Raw genomic sequence first — 18897 nt, 5'->3', positions numbered from 1 at the left:
CTCACCTGAGGATATTTTTCCCACTGATTTCCAGAGAGAGTGAAAGGAAGGGAGGGAGAGGGAGGGAGAGAGAGAAACATCAATGTCAGAGAGACACACTGAATGGTTGCCTCCCTCATGCACCCAGACTGGGGCCGGGAATCGAACCCAAGACCCTTCGGTGTGCAGGCCGAGGCTCTCACCGCTTAGCCACACCGGCCAGGGCAAGAGTCTTATTGTAAAGGAAATTGATGTTTGAAAGAGAGGCCAATAGCCCAGCTGGGCATTGCTCAGCGGTTGAGCATCAACCTAGGATCCAGGCGATCGGGGTTCGATTCCCGGTCAGGGCACATGCCCGGGTTGCGGGCCCGATCCCCAGTCGGGGGAGTGCAGGAGGCAGCAGACCAATGACTCTCTCATCATTGATGTTTCTATCCCTCTCTCTCCCTCTCCTTTCCTCTCTCTGAAATCAATAAAGATATATTTTTTTAAAAAGAGAGGCCAATAGAAATAACAGCTTCCGTGCTTTAAGCTTTTGCTACATGTCTGGCGATGGGGCACTTTGCATACCCACAGATATACCTATCTTGCAAGTTATGTATTATCTTCAGTATATAGATACATATACTGTTTCTACATAGAGTTATTCGTGTTTTTTCCTCTATAGTTTGTCCTTTAATCAGAGTATTGTCTTACGTGGCTTTGGGCAGCTTAATTCATCTCCAATTGCATTTAAGAACCTGGGGAGACTTAAATTCTCCAAGCAGCCTTTCCTGCAAACTCCACAAAGTAAATTTTGTTCCAAAACTAATTCAGGAGGCATCTCCATAAAGTTGCTGGCCAGCAGTACTTGAGCAAGGACAATCAAAGATAACCTCTCTTTGGGGAATGGGTGGGGTCTTCATCTCTAGGCATGCTGGATATCTTCTCGTTCCTTCCAGATTACTTTCCTCTCTCCTACATTTTATTCTCTACCCTGGGAGACTAACCTGCAGGAATTTCATTGATGGGCTCCCTGTACTTTGACTTCATGTTGGATTCAGCCAATAGAGAGCTCCAGAAAAAGACTGGACAGAGAGAAAAGACACTCCTCCCCTGGGGTCACCTGGGCCTAGCTGTATCCTTTGATTAGAGGTCGCTGCTCTTCCCAAGGCAATCTCTCCTTCCAGGTCCTAGTAACCACTACCTCCCTTTGTCCTTTCAGGCCTGAGGCTGTTACTCACCTCCAGTTACCGACCTATCCCTTGCCCACACTTTTTAGAAATAGCCCTTCATGTCCTGGCCGGTGTGGCTCAGTTGGTTGGAGTACCTTCCTATACACCAGAAGGTGGTGGGTTCAATTCCCCGTCAGGGCACATACCCAGATTGTGGGTTCGTCCCCAGTTGGAGCCAGTAAGGGAGGCAGCCAATCGGTGTTTCTTGCTCTCATCAGTGTTTTCCCTTTCTCTTTCTCTCTCTCTCCAATAAAAAAAATAAAATTAAAATAGCCCTTCATTATTAAGAGAATGTCATCTATTTCCTGTTGGGACCCTAATATACTTGATAAAAGGAGGTGATCTTTTGGATTCATAGTCTTTGTATTTTATCCGTGTACCTGAACCTTTCTCTCATACACGTAACCTTACATTCTTATGAGTCAACAGTACTAAAGGGTCGGCTGCTGAATTAAGTAGCAGAGAGTGACTCATACCTGTGTGGTTCCCAAGTGTGGGGTAGTGGCATCAAGGAGACATAAATCTGAGAGACAATAATAGCTCAGACCCCTGTGACTTAGCTCCCAAAGAACCCAAGATGCTTAACAGCTTTTCAAGCTTTGTGACTGTGGAAACTTCTGTGTTTCAGGTCCCCAAAGCCTTACACAAGCTGATGGACTCCGCCTACTGGGGCCCTGGTTTCTCCATAACCTCCCAGGATACCTCTAAGAAATCAGCTTAGAGATCCCTCTGGATGGCAATTGTATCCCCCTTTTGGTACATTCTGGTTTTTCTAAAGACAGAGTTTGAGCTAATATCCTAATTTTTTAAAAAGACTATCAGCCAGTTCTTTAATTGGGGTCATGTTTATCCCTCTGATGTCAATGATAATAATTTATTTGAATTCATCCCCTTAATTTATTATTCACTACTCTCTGACTGGATGAGGTATATCATGAGTATTAATGAATTGCATACTTGATAGTCTATTTGGGGCAAATATCCATTTCCCACAAAGCACTTAATTTAAACCTATGTATTTATATGGTGCTTTATAAACCCATTGCCATATGTTCTTTCCATACTCTACAAAAGAAATTGAGACTTAGATACAGCAGTTGAATTGCCAAGGTCACACACAAAATTATTAAGTGGCAGAGTCCAAGGACTGTTGCTCTTAATGCAACAAAGTTGCTTTCACTAGCTTTGAGAAGGTTCTGAGAATCCACCTTAGGCACTCTCAGAGAAACCACCATACTTTATAAATAATAAGTGAACACCCTTCACCATTAAACTGAAACCAGGACTTTAACCCATAAGTTGCTGCCTGCAGTCACAAGGTTAGATTTCTATTGTACTTCTCTTTTAGGTCTATATTTAAACTGAGGGTCATTTACCCCTTTCCCTGTGTCCATCTTCAGGGAAAGAACTAAAGTATTTGTGAAACTTGTCCCTCAGAGGGCTGTGAAAGGCTGTAGCCTTAATTTTTTTCTTTGTCCTGGCTTTAACACCTTGGTTTGGAGAGGATAATGCAGTCAGGTGATTGGATAGATTCTCCACCCCTTCCTTGCTGTCCTCCACCATCTAGGAAACGAGCAGTTGTTTCAAAGTATCTTGGTTTAAGAAAGGCATCTAAAGAGGGAGAAACTGAGACCTAAAGGACCTCTCCAACCCGGTGAAACGAGCTCCAAGCAGCGAAGACGCGAGAGGACAATTGAATGTGGCCCAAGCAGCTGAGGTCTGAGGAATGTCCAAAGGGCATTTCAAAACCTTGAGGGTAAAACCTATAAATGAAGATTATAAGGCCTCAAATGGAAATGGGTTACTCAGTAGAAGATTACAAAGTGAGGAATAACCTACGCCTGAGTTTGGAGGAACCACCACCTCACAAGCTACCATGCTTTCTCCTTTTAGAATTTTTGCAGACATCGTCATACTTGAGCCTCTCAGACAACCCCATTTCTCAGATGAGGAAACCCAAACTTAGGGCAGAGCTTTGACTTCTCAGATCACAAAGTAGTAAAGAGCTAGAAACAATCCCAGGTTCCTCAAATTGTTCTTAGCTGTTTCCCTCAGAAGGCGTAAAGGCCTAAAGGCAGCCAACAGGGAGGACTGACGAGGCGTCCTTAGCTGCAGGGCTTGGTCCGGCCTCCAGGCGGCGCCAGCGGGAGGGCGGCCTAGGGCTCCAACTAGGCTGATATCCCGGCCACGCGCGGACAGGAAAACCCGATTTGTAAATCAGCAGAAGCAGCCACAGCTGGCTGGAGGTCTTAAGTGTCCTTAGCGCGAGGTAGTGGGCGGAGCAAACGGTCCTGTTCGTCGCTCCCATAGGTCCCCGGGGGTAACTGACAGACATCTGCAGCCAGCCCCAGCCGGAGGAACGTCGTGACAGTCGCACTGGAGCTGATCCCCCGCGCGCTGGATCGAGCGCGGCCCCAGGCGCCGAGAGGCCGCGCATGCGCACGATGAACTGCGCTTCAACAGCCCTCGGGCTCTGCGACCCCGAGCAGCTTCTTAGGGAACAGCTGGGGCGGACCCGGGACTCCCGCAGGGCTGGGTCCTTTGCAGTTTTTTGCAACCTAGACCCTCCAAATTCTCTTTAGGCCAAGATTTCTTGGTGTGAAAACTTAAATCACGCTGCGGCCTCCTTTTCTTTCTCCAACGATAACCTCCCTCACCCCCGAACAGACGACGGAAAAAGTCCCCCTTCAATCCAAAAACGGGCTCCTAGTTGCCCACCCCAACCCCACCTAAACTTTACCTTGGGTCTCCTGGGCCCTGATTTATCTCCACACCCTTTCAGTGCTAGTCTTCTTCAGGAAACCTTTCCTGATTAACCCCGGTGGGACTGCGGCCATCGCAATTACTCGGGAGAGCTCAAGGCCAAGATGAAGGCAAAGATTCAGGGGCAATGGCGCTCTGAGGGAGCCAACCGATTCCCTTCCCCTTCCCCTTCCCCTCCCGCCGCGAGTGAAATCAGGCAGCGGCTGGAGGACACAGCTGTATTGGGAAGCGAAGGCTCCTACACAGTAGGAGGCACGTCCCAGGAGGTCCGAGGACTCTGTACACAACGCGAGTGGCCCCAGCCCCATCCGTCTGTCCGCCTGCGGCCCGCCGGGGGCCCAGCTAGGGAGGAAGCCCAGAGGGGCGAGTTAAGGCAGCTTGGCTGAGGGAGTGGGGAGTGGGAGTGTGCCAGCCCCCCCAAAAAAGCTGGCTCACTGAGGGGGCAAGCGTCTCGTCTCCCACTGCTCTCTTGAGGGGACAATAAATAAACCCGAGGTGGGCAGGGACCCCGGGAGACTCTCAGAGTCCAGGAAGGCTGGAGGTGAGGGACAAGGAGAGAGGGAGGTGACCTATCCTTGGAGACATGTCCGTGCTCACGGCGGAAGCGGAGCAGCTTCCCTTAGAAGTTAAAATGGCTGCCGTTAGGGACGGCCAGCTGGGAGGAGGGCGCGACGAGGGGGAGCTTCGGGGGCAACTGGGGCTTCTCCGCGTCCACCCTCTTCAGGGTGCGTCCCCGGTAGCCCTCAGGGCGGCCCAGGTACAGGTGTCTCCCGGAGTACCTGGAGGGGCCTCCCGAGGGGACTCGAGTGAGCAGGGCGGGGGGCGCACGGTGGGAGGAGAAGGGCAACCTCCGGCTGCCCCCCACCCCCAGCCGGGGAGCGGGGACCGGCCGGCCAGGGGGCATCGGGCACTGCCCGTCTGGGGGCACGTCCAGCCGCAGTGGCGGGGCGCATTCCCGGGGCAGAAGGCTGGAGCCGGCCAAGAGGGTGGGGGCAGGGGCAGGCTCTGGGGGCAGCGGCCTCGGGGTCAGGGGGCCCGGGGGCCCGGCACCCCTCCGGGCTGGCTGCGGGGCATGCAGGTAGCGCAGCAGTTCCTCCAGGGTGGTGACTTCCACAGCCTGCCCGGGGCAGCCGCGTGGCGGCGGCCTCACCAGCACGCGCGGCGCCGAGCCGCCTGGCGCGCTCCCGCAGCGCGCAGGGCCCGGGGCCTCCTTCGCGTTGTTTCCGTTCTGGTTCCACTCCCAGGGACCCCCGGCGTTGCGGAGGTGCTTGACTGGCAGCTCGGGCGTGGACTCCGGGGTGGGCAGGCAGGCCAGGTCGGGTGGGGGCCCGGCCTCCGGGGGAGGCAGGAAGGTGGTGTAGAGCTGGGGCGTCTGCGCGGTGTCTCCATCCTTGGAGGGTGGTGGCGGCTCAGGGCCCGGCCCGTGCAACCGGGCCAAGCTTCGAAGGGAGAGAGGGCGCGGGAGTCCGGGGGTCTCCATGTCCTTGCTCCGACGTCGGTGGGCGCGGCGACAAGCGCAGGAGACCAGGAGGCCAGAGACTGAGGCGCCCAGGGCGAAGGCTGCGGCCACACAGGCCAGGAGCAGTGGGATGGGGACCGAGCGCGAGGCTGAGGCTGCGGGGAGGTCCCGGCGCACACCTGCCAACCAAGAGGGAGGAGGCTGAGGGAAAGCAGCAGGGCTGGCTGGGGCGGCAAGTTGCAAAGTTCCACCACTCCTGCTGCTGCTCAGCTTCACTCCAACACTTCTTTGACCCTCCTCAGGAATCCCCTCCCCTAACCCTTCCATACACACAACCCCTCACACCACCCCTCACACACAAAGCCAGAGTCCCCATTCCCAGCTCTGGCACCTGAAGCCAAGCCAAGAGCAACTGCCAAACTGCCCCTGCAGAAGGAGGCGGGTCTGGGATGCCCACCTCTGGGGAGGGGAGGCTCCAAACAGGCATTAGTGAGCACCAAACACAGGTCGGTAAAGGGCTTAGAATTCTTCAAGAACCAGCAGCCCCACACTTCACTCCTGTCCCTCCCAGCCAGCCCCCTTACCCTGAGTGTGAGCTCCAAGAGTGGAAGACTGGGGCCGGGGGTGGGCATCACTGGGGGGGCTGGGGGTCTCAGGGGAAGGGCCAGGACCCAGAAGCACTGGTGACAGAGACCAGGTCAGAGCCAGTGAGGCTCCTGCTCTCCACCTCTGACACCCATTGAGCAGTTCCTTCCCCTCCCACACCCACTTGGAACTCCAGTCTCTATTTTCCTCTGGCTGCGGGGAAGGACTCACCATGCAGGACATTCATTTATTTGTTCAAAAACTATTTATTAAGCACCCTATTATGTGCCAACCACTGAGCTATATGCTGGGTATTTGGAAGATGCTAACCCTGTTTTAAGACTCTCTCAGGGTGTCCAGGGCACTGGTCTGCTGCTGCCCTGGACACAGACTTGAGTGAGCGTGGGATGAGTGAGGGAAGTAAAGTTGGGATAAGAAGACTCACCATAAGCAGAGTCCCCCGCGCCAGACTGACTCCCAGTAGCTCCGTCTATGAAGGGAGAGAGGGTAAAGATGGGAGAAGCGGGAAACTTCATGAAGAACTGATAGGGTGACTGTGCCACAGAAAGGGAGAAAGACTAAACCTATGCCTGCATAGTATCTGTGACCATCAGAACCATGCGCAGTTATGGATGGAGCTGCATCCTCCCCTTCTGTTTACCTTGGCAGTCACCATGCTCCAAGGATTCCTGGTTCCCAGCTGGATCCACATCAGTCCTAAGAGGATATGGAGATGTCTCAATGCAGTTATACATCTCGCCCCCATCCCCCACCCTGGCCCTCAGCTTCCTCTCTTAGTGGTGGGGAACTTTCTCCTCAGGAGATCCAGGGACCCCTCACTTACCCACCAGGTCCCCTGATATCCACACAGCCTCTGGAGCTATGCCATCCACAGTATGGGTCCTGAGAAGCCAAACAGCTCCTAGGGAAAACTGAGTCATGTGAGGCTGGGACCTTCTCCATTCTAATCACATTCCATTCCCCTGCCTCTTCTACTCTCACCTTGGCCTACAGAAGGCTTCTAGTCCAATATTCCCATCCTATCCACCCCAATCCCTATTCCAGACCCTAGTTACTGCCCACCTTCAGAATGCTTGAAGCAACTCCCCACCAACCATCCCCTATATTTCCCTGCCATCCCCAGGGCCTGCGTTCGGGAGCTCCTGCTGGCCCAGGGAGCCCACCCAGGCAGGACCTAGCCTCAGGCCCCTCTCACCTCCTACAGGCCCCATGGCGGGCACACCGACTGAGAGGGAGGTAGATGATACAGCCAGAAAAAGCCACAAAGAGTCTGTGACCTTCAGTGTCCAGCTCCAGCCCTATCACCTGCCGTGCTGTTTGGGCCGCCCGCTTCCCACTGCACCTAGGGTGAGGCCAGAAGGAATCAGAGAAGGGGCAGGCCTGGTGAGGTTCCTTTTTCCCTGAAGGTGGGGAGGGGCACAAGCAACTAAGTACAGCTCATGGGGCTGATGTTCCTGAGTGACCACCCTGCCCCAACACACTGTCCAGCTCTTCACTAGGCCCCTCTCTCTACCCCACAGCTTCTGCCCTATAGAAGCCAATGTTGGAGTTCCCACCCCATTCCCACATTCCCATCTCCCACCTCACATCCCATTCCTGCTCTGCGGACCCTGCCAGAGAAAGGCCTTGTGTCCTCACCGGGAGGGGCTGTAGGCATTGATCTCTTCCAACAGGATGGGTTCACGTCCCCCAGATTGCCCCCCCGGGGGCAGCACTTTCAGCACTGTCCCATCATTGGAGCCGAGGAACAGGACTGTGGTGTTACTATAGAGACCAGCCGTGCCATCCACAGCTACCTGGGTCAGGAGAGCCCTGGAGAAATAACCTCAGGTCAGGGCAACCTGACTAGTGGAAGCTTGGTGTTTCAAGGACAGCCCATGTATCCTGGGCCCTTTCCTCAGCTCAGGGTTTTCTTTTTAGCTCTCTCCCTTCCCTTCCACTTTCATGGGTACTTCCTCCCACCACTGTGATTTACCTTGTGGGGTCAGAGAAGTGGCTGAGATAGGAGGGTGGTGGTCAGCGTTTTTTAGCCCCATACCTGCTGGTGAGGGTGAGGAGAGGCTGGTGGGTGGCAGATGGCACAGCAGGGTCCAGCAGTGGGTGAGCCTTGATGAAGGTCAGGACATCATCAGGGAGATCTCGGGAAGAGGGGAACAAGGCAGCTACACCTACTCCTGCACAGGATCCTGGCCTGGTGGGCATATGGGAAGGGGCAGCTTAGGGCAGGGGGCTGGGACGTAGGCCCTGTGCTCCCCACACACACACTGCTCCTAAATATGATGCGTAGCCCTTGCTTCCCCTCCACACACACTACTGCTTCCCTTCCCAGTTGGAGCACCAGTCCCACTGCCAACGCAGCATAGCACTTTCCCCAGGCCCTGAACCTTTCCTTACAATCCCACTTGCTTTTGCCCACAAAAGCCACCCCCATCCTGGGTACCTGGGGGAGGGGACCCTGTCCTCAGACACAGGGGTCCAGGCCCCATCCAGACTCCTCTGCTCCTTGAACTTGCCCTCAAACCCACGTTCAATATCATCCAGGTAGAAGGCACAGACTGCAGAGCCAGGAATGCTGAGGGAGCCAGAAAAGGATGTGGGCTCGGTGTTGGGAGGGACAGCACAGCTCCTCCCAGGTAAGACATGGCAGCTACCCTTCATGCACCATATTAGGGGGCAGAGCCTGAGAGGGTGGGGGTGTTCCTGGGTGTCATGCTAGGAGAAAAAAGATGGGCAGAACAGCAACTGGCTTTGAATGGAGGGTCCCCTCACTGGCCCCATCAGTAAGCTCTGAGAGAGAAGCTTGGGTGCTGGTGGGGCAGGGGACAGATTGGGCTGCACTGGTTAGTACCAACCTGTTGGTTTGGGTGCTGAAGACTCCAAAGAGAGCAGAGCGGCCATGAAAGTTCACAGGCCCAGTTAAGGCCTGTAAGACATCAAAATAGAAGGCAGAGTCCCCAGGAACAGAGCAGTTGAGCCGAAGCTTCAGAAAGGATGTCCAATGACGATCCAAGGCCCGAGGTGAGCCACCCATGTCACGCTTACACACACGGGCCACACGGGAGAACTGTACCTGAAGGGGGAGAGTCGGGGACAGGAGAACAGTGAGACAAGCTCAGGGCCAGCAAGGCAAGAGGCATGCAGTGAGTTAGAGCACCAGGACACAAATGTTAGGGGCACAGCAAAGGAAGGGTGTGCTGTACTAGGCCAGTTTGGGTTAAGGATGGGGGACAGAGCAGGATATGGGGGCAGAGGGCTGGTGGTGACTCCAACTTGGGGGCCCAGAGTCTAGGGAATTGCATTGTGGAGATTAGGGTTAGGAACTGTCCCGACTCTGACTGCCTTCGCAGGATCCAGAACCCTCAGCTACCCACCCCTGATGCCCACCACCTCCTTACCCTCCCCAGCCGGACATCCTCCACAGAGACCTCCCGGAAGAAGAAGTAGACATGGTCTCCATGCTCCAAGGCATGGACAAAGTGTGGCTCTGAAGGGGGGTGACAGGAAAGGGTATGGAAGGGTATCTATACCTGCTCAGAAACTCCTGGCCCCGCACAGCGTCTCCCCTCTGCATATACATGGACACTGCCACCACCATCTGCTTGCTCCCTGCCACAGTCCTCCCATGCACCTCCTCCCCAAGAGCAGCCTCCCTCCCCCAGGCCCGCCCTGACCTCGGAGCCACTTGGAGTCGTACTTGGCGGAGCGAAGTGGGGGCTGAGGGCCAAGGCTTCTGTAAACTACAGCGTCACTGGCCTGGAAATCTGCAGCTGTGGCTGAATACAGGCTGCCCTCTGGAGGGGTGGGTAGGGTAGGGTCAGGGGAGGGTTGGGGATTGGTATTCTGGTTCTTCTTGAACCTCCCACACCCCTACCTCGGCCTGACTCTGGCCTCTGCCTCAATCCTCTACTTGGGGGGGGGGGGAGACCAAATTGGGAGAGGGGCTATGGTGGGAGCTCCATCTAGCTGCATGCCTGCTTCTCACGTGCCCAAGTGCACACCTGCAAAGACGGCCACGTTGGACTGGGTGGCATCAAAGGGGCATCGAGCCTGCCCACTCAGTTCCTCACCCTCCTGCTGCAGTGAAGTTATCTGGAAGCAGAGGGAGCAGGTTCTTGGAACCCTTGGGGTCTTGGCTCTGTAGCCCACTTCCTCATGTCCCCTTGCTTCCTTCCCCCAACCCCTTCTGGACTGGACCCCTGCACTCTGAGCACTCCCATTCTCCCACCCCCACTGGTCCGTCCAAACCAAACTGATTGTTCACTCGGGTATTCCTCCCCCGCCCATCCTGACCGCCCCCCCCCCCCCGCCTTGTACCCCATAGCTGCGGCACACGGGGCTGAATGAGTTCGTTCCACAGGCAAGGAGTGTCTGTGAGTCCCAGGGAACGAGAACACGAATGTAGTTGTAGCACTCATCCTAGAGAACCCAAAACTCTAGGTCAGCAACAGGGTTCCTGGGACTGGGACAGGGGGTCACAGGAAGTAAGTCCCCTCCCCTTGAACCAGTCAGAGCAATGTTGGGTAAAGTTCCAACTAAGCTATTCACTAGCCCTGTGGCCTTGGGCAAGTCCTTTGGCCTTTTGTTGGAGTCTCACTTTTTGTTTTTGTGAAGCACGTGGAAGAAGCTAAAACTCATTAATTCTCTTTCCTGCACATTTTCCTCTTGTCCTGAGATGAGGAAAGTGGGTGGGAAATTGGGCACAGTAGAGAATTGCTTGGACAGAGCCTGGAGGCGGGGGAATCTCCTTCCCTCGAAATTCTCATTCCACTCCTCACCGTCAGCTTCCCCCGCACAGCACAGTTCTCCATGTCTTGGCTCCTCCATGTTAGATACTGAAGGGAGAAGTGGAAGAGGGAAAATCATGGGGCAACCTGCATAGTGCTTCTTTTGGATTCTTTTTCCCACCCCCTTGACTCCCATTAGACCTTCCCCAGTCTCATCTCCATGCCTACATCTCCCACCCAGCCCCTCACCTTGCTGGGCACCAGCCCCTCTCCTTCTTCTTGAGCTTGTAGATCAAAGGAGAAAACATGATCCCTGAAGAGAGAAGTAAAGAGGGATCAGGGAGAAGCCAAGGCACCCCACCTGAGCTCCTTAGTCTGCAGCTTGTCCACGTTCAGCTGTTCAGGGACAAGCAGTGCAAGCCTCCTGCCCCCTGCCCTCCCCCTTCCTCCATGCCTTGGCATTTGTGCTCTGGGTCCAAGCATGTCCATGTCCCGTAGTTTGTACACCTGCATGTGTCCCCTGCAAGATCCTACAGTGGCCATGCAGGTCCCATGTCTGTACAGGAGCATGTGTGTCAGCCCCACAACTGTGCTACTGCTAGTTTACCGAGCAGCCACTAGCAATGTCCGGTTCAAGGTCAAGAATTTCTGGAAGTCCAGCCCAAGTTCTGCAACCACAGCATCATCCTCCAGGCCCCGGAACCAGGATAATGGGGAAGTACCTGAAAGGCACAGAGAGGTGGGTGCTGAGAGCCAGCCAGGATGCCACACACTCCCTCAACACCCTCTCCAACCAGAGGAAACCCAGCCATGGACACAGTGGATATATGAGATGAGCTGTAAGATATTAATTAAGTAATAAAAATAATAACAGCTAACTCTGAGCACTTAACCTCTCTCAAGCTCTGTATTAGCACCTTAGGTGAATTGTCTTATTTAATACAACAACCCTATGAGGTAGGTACTAAGTCCCATTTTACAATGAGGAGCTTGAGGCTTAAAGCCTTAAGGAATTTGCATAGCTCATTTAGCGTGGAAGCAGCAGGCACCTGGATTCAGCTCTGCAACTCCAGAGCTGAGCCCAATCCCTTCTTGGTGCTGCCTTAGGGCTAGTGACTCCCTTTTGCTCCCACAAAGTACACTGTCCATTCTGGAGCTTTTACTCACCCCATTTCTCCCAGCCCTCTCTTTGCACCCTCCCCTCAAGACTCTTCACAGGCCACCTCAGCCCTCCAAGGTTTCTGCCGCCTCTGACCAATTCCAGCATCCACCTGGCCTGATCATGGAAACCACAATCAGCGCTCAAAGGGAGTCTAGCGTTCAGGGGTAGATGGTTTAACATTCACACAGTGCTTAGAACTGCGTCAGGCACATATAAGTGGTTGCTGGTCTTATCTATCCCCCAAAGTGCAGTTCTTTTATCCTTAAAAATACTCTAAATCCTACATATATAACAGGAACCTGCAAATAGATAAAATTCTTCTCAGAAAAAAAGTGGGTTTATGGTTTCCCTCACAGTAGGACGTGGGCTTAGTAATAGTATTGGTACAGCGGAGAGGGAGGTGAAAGGTGCTAGGAACCACTGAACTAGTCCCAATCCTTCCTTTTCTACTAGTGATAATGGCAAACACATACAAAGCATTCACTTTGCAAATGAGGAAACTGAGGCAAAGAAAGGGTGAATTACTAGACCAAGGTCGCACAGCTAGTGAGTAGCTTAGCAGGGATTCCCACCTGTTAAGGCAGGGTCTGGCTGAGAGTCATGTTCTTAACCACCATACAGTGCTGCCTCAAAGTAAAGAAAGGCCCAGGGATGAGAAGCGACTGACGTGAGGTGCCTGCTCTCTTTATCTGTCTGCTCCCCTTTGCTGGTCAGGCTCTGAGCTTCCTTGAGGCTGGGATCCTTCCTGCATCTTGCCTCCCACACAGGGGTCTCAGTGTCTAATTTCTAAGCTCACACCCCCGGAAGTGTGGTACTGGGCACTCACCTTGCAGGTCAGAGATCAGCAGAGGGAGGGGGTCCCGGGGAAAGGAGGCTTGGGTGTGGGGAAGTGAGAGCAGCAGCAGCAGTAGCAGCAAGGGCATGAAGCAGGGGGCACGGGGCATCCTGTGCTGGGCAGCTCAGCCCCCAGGGGGTGCCCCCTCACCCATATGCTGGCCCTGAAAGAGGAGACAGAAAAGTGGGGGAAGGGACCAAATTCTCTCCACCCTTGAAACAAGCAGGCTCCTCCCCTGGTCTATCCCCAGAAGACCCTATGGAATGGGAAAAAGAACCCTCTCTCTGGCACTGCCTCCGTCCCAACCAACTGTCACTGTCACTCAAGGCCCTACCCTCTCCAACTGGCCCCAACAGGCTGGAGTGAGGCCTGCCGGCGTGACCCCAGGTAAGGACAGGACACACCCACTCCCCCTCCCTCCCAGCCTTCTCGCTCTGCCTTTCCTCCTCTCTCCTGACTGGGCCTGGGATATTCAGCAGGTGACACCTCCTGGCCCCCCTCTTGCTAACCCCTTCTCAGCTATAATTAGACACCGAAGCCTTAAAATTATAAATAGTGACTCCTTGGCACTGGGAGGAGGAAGAGGGCACCAAGTCTGCCTCCCCCTACCTCTCAGACCCCCACAGCGGCCTAGAGGCAGCGCAGCGCCTGCGCCCAGGCAGAGGCAGTTGTGACACAGCCACCATCCTCTTTAGGGTTGAGGAAGAACAGAGTGGGAGGAGGCAGCCTAAGGGTCACTGTCCTAGTCTTAGCTCATGCTTCAGGGGCCCTCCCCATTGCTAAGGAGAAGCTGGGGGGGGGGGGCTGCTGTCTTAGCCAGAAACAAATCTGCATCAAAGCCAGATCAGAGGCTAAATTTAGCTCTGGCTGCAGCTGTCTGCCCGACCACTGTGCCCCTTCCCAGCCTCTCTATCCCCCTGCTCCCTCCCTGGCTCCTAAGAACCAGTGCTTCTACTTGGTGGGGGGAGGGGACAGTGCAGGATAGCCCCCCCCCCATGAGGAGCAGGGACAGAAGGGGCTACATTGCTGAGAAGAAATGGTTGCACATGTCCCTCTTTCTCTTCCTTCCCTCTTCGGGCTGCCTCGAAATGAAAATATAAATAATTCAATGACAGGCAGACAACCATAGTCCAAAGACCAGGAAACGAAGGGCAGGGTGGAAGGGATGGAGACAACCCTCCTTCCCACCCATCAGCCTCCCCTCTATCGCTGGGACCCTCAGTGGGGGGTGTATACCAGCTTCCCGCCTTTCCCAGAAATTGAAGTGAGGGTCTGAGCAGTTTCCAGGAATCAGGTCAGGAAGGGTAAGAATCTTTCTTTTTGTGAACAGGCAGCTGTCCTGTACCAGTCCTTAGTTGCCCATCTTGCCGTGTCCCCTAAAGAAGAGACCCTGGGCTTCCAGGCCCAGCCCATTCCATCTCCCCAACAACTCCACTCTTGGAACCAGGACCCAAGTGTACCCCACCCCCAATCCAGCGTCACTGGTGGGGAGGTTGACGTCAGATGGGGCCTCAAGAGAGCTGGAGGAGGGAAAGGGGTAGTAACACCTAATGATGACCCCCTCCCCAGGGACAGAGCAGTCAGCTAGCTAACGACCCTCTGGTGCTAAAAAGCCAAGTCTCCCTCCCCCACACCTCCACCATGTTTCTGGATGCTGGTGCTCCCAGGGGAAGAGGAAGGGACACAGCTTGTCTCATATACTTCCGCTCCTGCCCCCCCCCCAAGTTGCCCTGGGCAACTGATATCTTCACCCAGGAAACAACTGAGGTCTCTGGCAAGTGGGGAGAACAGCCAGACCCTCTCCCTGCTCCCAGGCCAGGCCAGCTCCTATCCCCTGCCCTTTCCTTACCTGGGGTGGTGACTGCTGTTGGGGTGTGAGGAAGATAGAAGACCTTTGACCTGATGGAAGAAAGGACAGAGGAGGGAAGAGACTGCGTTACTACACTTCCTTACCACATCCCTTAAAAGTAAATGTGAAAATTCAGAAGTCTAGTGAGGCTAGGGTACAGGAGATGCTGCCCTGGAAGGGTGTGTGTGTGTTGATATTGAGCTTGGTTACGAAGGTGCTGGCTGTTTCACGCCCAGAGATGTGAGGGCAGGGGCTGGGGCTGGCTCCTAGCCAAAAACTCCTGAAACTGCAGGACCAGTCTTGGGAAAGACGAAACGGGGAGAGTTTGTGGGGCATGGTGACCACTCCCCCGTTTAAAACCCTCAGAATCCAACAGCTTTCTTAGCGAAATCGCCCTAGCTGGGGACAATAGAAGCTAATTTGCATCTCATTTACATGTTTTTCATTTCTAGGCAAAATGTTGGTAGCAGGCACCCCTAGCCCCTTCCTTCTGCCCAAGGAGAGCAGGCCATGCCTCCCTCTCACCCAGTCTCTCTCCACCCCACCGCCCACCTAGGTCCAGCCTCTAAAAACACTTGGTTGGCCTTTGCATGGGCCCCTAGACTTAACTGTGATATAGCTTTAAGAGGGCTTTCCATAGCTGTTTTGGGGGAGTAGTATCTGAGCAGCCTGGGGTGAGGCTTATCCTGCTGGGACCAATCCCAGCTGCTTCCTACCCCCATCTGAAGCAAAGGGGGGGACGCCTGGCCGTCTTTTTCTCCCCTCCTCTTGCCTTGCTGGGAAAAGGAAACAGCCTTTCTCTCCCCTCCTGGCCCCGAAGCCACCTCTGGGGAGTGGCCGAGGTCACAGCCAGAGTCTAGCGAGGGCTGGGGAAGAGATGGAGAAGGGGAGTCCGGACTGGGGACAATAGCAGGAAGCCCCCTGGCTGGTCGCCCGCCCCAGTCCACCTTCCTCTGGGGGAGCAGGGGGCGCGCCGAGGAGCCGCGCGAAACAGACCCGTTCCCATCTCCAAGACGTTTCCCCCACCCTCAGCTCTCCGCCCCAGGCTCACACCTACCCTCCCTTCCACCCAGCCCCCAACGAGGACAACCCAGGTGTCTACAGCTTCGCGTGAGGTGGGCCCGGGGCCAGGGGCTCGACGTGTCTCCCCCTCACTGGATCCGGGGCTCCGAGAGGGGCGGGTAGCAGAGTCTGGGCCGGGACCGGGTCCCAGAGCCACGTTAGCGGGAGGAGGGGCTGGAGGGGCCTGCAGGCGCAGACCAAGTAGGGGTGGGAGCGGGGGGGGGGGGGGAGCGGAGGCGGGTCTCCGGGGCCGGGGAAACAGGGCCAGAGGCTGGGAACCGACGAGGGCGGGTCCGGAGCCAAGCCGACTCGGGTCGGCGGGCTCGAGAGGCGGTCGCCAGCCGGGCTCACCTCCTTGGGAGACCTCGGTCTAACAAAGCCCCGGGCCGAGTGGGGTGCGGGAAGGAGATGGACTCTGGGACTGATGTTTCTTGAGGACCCCATTCCCCGACTCTGTGCCGGAGCCAACCCCCTGGGAGGTGCTCAGACTCCCGCATGCACAAGGACAAGAGGTGCAGCCGTGACACCAAAGTCTGAAACGACGCGTCCCCCTTCCCATTCTCGCAGGGGCATCGAGAGGGTCGGTTCTCCGCAGGTCATAGAGCCAGGGAGGCAAGGGACCAGGTTTGCCACCCTCCGTACAGTGCGCGCCTCAGATCAGCCCCTTTCACGCTCCCCAGTCCAGGAGACAGGACTGAGAGAAGCTCGGTCGGCAGAGGCGCCGAGACCCTGCGCCTGCAGGGCAGTGACGGGGCTCGGCTACAGCCCCCTCCTCCCTCCGCGCACCCCAACTCAGCCGACGCTCTCCGCCAGCCAGGCACACAGCGCACGGGCACCTCCCGGGTCCCTCTCGCACTTGGGAAGCTTCACTCCAGCCTGCGGCTCCCAGTCCTCCCCGCCTCCCTGCAGCCCTGCCCCAGCCCCGGGGTACTTGCTCCGAGATGCGGGCCAGCGGGATCGAGAGCGCAGCGGGCGGACAGCGGCCCCGCACCGCGCCGACTTCGCAATCCGTGGTTGGGGCTCTGGCGAGGTGTGATGAGCGAACGAGTTACACGGAGCTTGGATCTGGACTCTCGGGCGCTGTCGAGTCCCGCAGACCCAGGGTCGCGGTTGCAGCCCCCAATCCCGCCGCGGTTCCGCGGAGGAAAACAATGCGACCGCCCGGAGGTCTGGGCCGGGCCCCAGCAGCCCCGCCCGCCTCCCGGTCGGACCCGCCTCCGGCCCGCCTCGAGGTCGCCGCAACTAATCCGGCTGTCGCAGGCCGGGTAGACCCCGCCTTCTCGACACCTTCCCACCAATAGTCCTCCTCGGGGCCGGGGCTCCGGGAGCACCTCCCAGTGAGAGGCCAGGCCGGGAAGCTGAGCTGGAGACCAAAGCCAGGCTCGAGCTGGAGGAACCCGCGGACAACCGCCGAGACCCAGACAGAGGAGGGGGTCACACGCTTTAACGCGGAGAGGCCCTGGGACGGAAGAGCTGCTGGGAGGAAAGACGGGCCTGAAACGCAGGGACCTCGGCTGGGCTAGACTGTCAGAGCCTGCGCGACCCTCCCTCCCCTCCTTTCCTATACCCGAGGGCTTTGGCTACTCTGCTCCCTGGGGAGTCTCCCGCTGCCCACTCAGCCCCCAACTTTCTGTTCTTTCTCTCTAGTCTTTTTACCTCAGTCCTCTTATTTTTCCCCATGCCCTTCCTCTGGTTCACCCTGACCCCAATAAGGGAGGCCTGCATGCATTTAGGGGCTTGAGGCCTGGGAAAGAAAAGGAAGATGTCACCTGGAGGTTTTCCTAGTTCCCATCATCTCCTCCCCTCCCATCCCAACTGCCAAAGCAGGATGGGCTTGGGCCACTGAGCCAGGAACTAAGGAGCCAGGATGCCAGAGTGGCTGGCAATCAGGCTGCTGGCTGATGGAAGAGAACAGGTGAGTCAGGCAAAAGCCAAAAGAGAGATGAGATCAGGACACACTAACTCAGAGAATCATACTGAAAGAATGGAAAAGTGACCAGCTGTCCCAACTCCACATAGCCTTACTGTTCCCCAAACACAGGGTTAGTGATGTCCCATCTTTCCGCAGAGAACCCTGGACATCCCTCCAAACAGCAAGACTGCTCCTTCTCCATCCCCACCTTCCATAAAAATCCTTTGATTCTGGCCCTGGCTGGGTAGCTCAGTTGGCTACAGCCTTCTTCTGGTATGCCAAGGTGGCAGGTTTGTTCTCCGGTCAGAGCACATGCAAGAATCAACAATGGCCCTGACTGGTGTGGCTAAGTGGTCAGGGCATCAGCCCAAGCATGGAAGGGTCACTGATTTGATTCCTGGTCAAGGGCATGGTACCTGGGTGCGTGCACAGGAGGCAACCCATCCATGTGTCTCACATCCATACATCAATGTTTCTCTCTCTCTCTCTCTCTCTCTCTCTCTCTCTCTCTCTCTCTCTCCCCCTCCCTTCCACTTTCTCTAAAAAACCAATGAGGGGGAAAAAATCCTCGAGCGAGGATTAACAACAACAACAACAAAAAGAATTAACCAATTAATGCATAAATTAGTGGAGCAACAAATTGATATTTCTTTCCCTCTCTCAAATAAAAAAGAAAGACCCTTCGATTCTGGGACTGTCGGTGGGGAGAAAGAATACGGATATTTCAGACAGCACTGATTGGCTCCCCCCTTGATATTGCCTGCTAAGATTCTTCCCTGCGTGGGGGCCGGGACCCAAGACAAATGTTCTCAAAATTCCCAGGATAGTGGGCGGCCTGGGAGACATTAGCGTTCTTGGGTAGTTTTATCTGAGTGAGCACCTCCTTCCACCACGCCCCCACATCCTGAAGAAAAGGAGAGACGGGGTGTGCTACTTCTGGCCAGTCTTTACTGGACTGAGATCAGGGTACATAGCATCACCAACTGGGCTGAACCCCACCATGAGGAAGCAAGAGACATAAACACACACACAGAGACAGAGACAGAGACAGAGACAGAGACAGAGACAGAGACAGAGACAGAGACAGGCTCGCAAGGCCAGGTGAACCAGCGAGGCAAACAGAATTAGAAACAATGGAACAATGTTTATACAAGGTTAACTGCTGAGGGTCTTGGGTCCAAAACAATTCAGTGGCCAGTGGGGATGTTTTAAAGGCTGGAAAGAAGTTTGGGGAGAAAGACACCTCAAAATATAGAGGTTGAAGTCTCCCCAGCTCCTAGTGCAGAGCTTAGGTACTCAGACTTGCACTCATTGAACAGGTTGACGAATAGG

At 55.4% G+C, this 18897-nt stretch overlaps 1 protein-coding gene across 10 annotated transcripts; it reads right to left on the bottom strand.

The window, feature by feature from the left end:
* Nucleotides 1–4162: 4162 nt before the first annotated feature.
* On the bottom strand, nucleotides 4163–16866 carry SEMA6C (semaphorin 6C). Of its 10 annotated transcripts, none has more exons than XM_081120359.1 (20): nucleotides 16589–16824; nucleotides 14592–14641; nucleotides 12734–12905; nucleotides 11353–11467; nucleotides 10995–11058; nucleotides 10797–10853; nucleotides 10336–10437; nucleotides 10020–10110; nucleotides 9693–9812; nucleotides 9417–9505; nucleotides 8874–9091; nucleotides 8462–8593; nucleotides 8060–8212; nucleotides 7660–7833; nucleotides 7217–7363; nucleotides 6845–6922; nucleotides 6662–6717; nucleotides 6446–6490; nucleotides 6000–6095; nucleotides 4163–5594 (listed from the first exon to the last, which is right to left on the bottom strand). In XM_081120359.1, the coding sequence occupies exons 3-20, from the start codon at nucleotides 12849–12851 to the stop codon at nucleotides 4576–4578; spliced, it is 2874 nt and encodes a 957-aa protein (XP_080976485.1). In that variant the 5' UTR covers nucleotides 12852–12905; nucleotides 14592–14641; nucleotides 16589–16824; the 3' UTR covers nucleotides 4163–4575. The 10 variants fall into 10 exon arrangements, with proteins under 10 accessions (XP_080976485.1, XP_080976487.1, XP_080976490.1 ...); XM_081120361.1 differs by having other exon boundaries at nucleotides 16585–16646; XM_081120364.1 differs by lacking the exon at nucleotides 6000–6095 and having other exon boundaries at nucleotides 16589–16866.
* Nucleotides 16867–18897: the final 2031 nt, after the last annotated feature.

Source organism: Miniopterus schreibersii (genome assembly GCF_964146895.1).
Source record: "Miniopterus schreibersii genome assembly, chromosome: 19".
NCBI lineage: Eukaryota > Metazoa > Chordata > Mammalia > Chiroptera > Miniopteridae > Miniopterus > Miniopterus schreibersii.
Note: the sequence above shows the minus strand (reverse complement) of the source record. Positions and strands in the feature narration are given on the sequence as shown.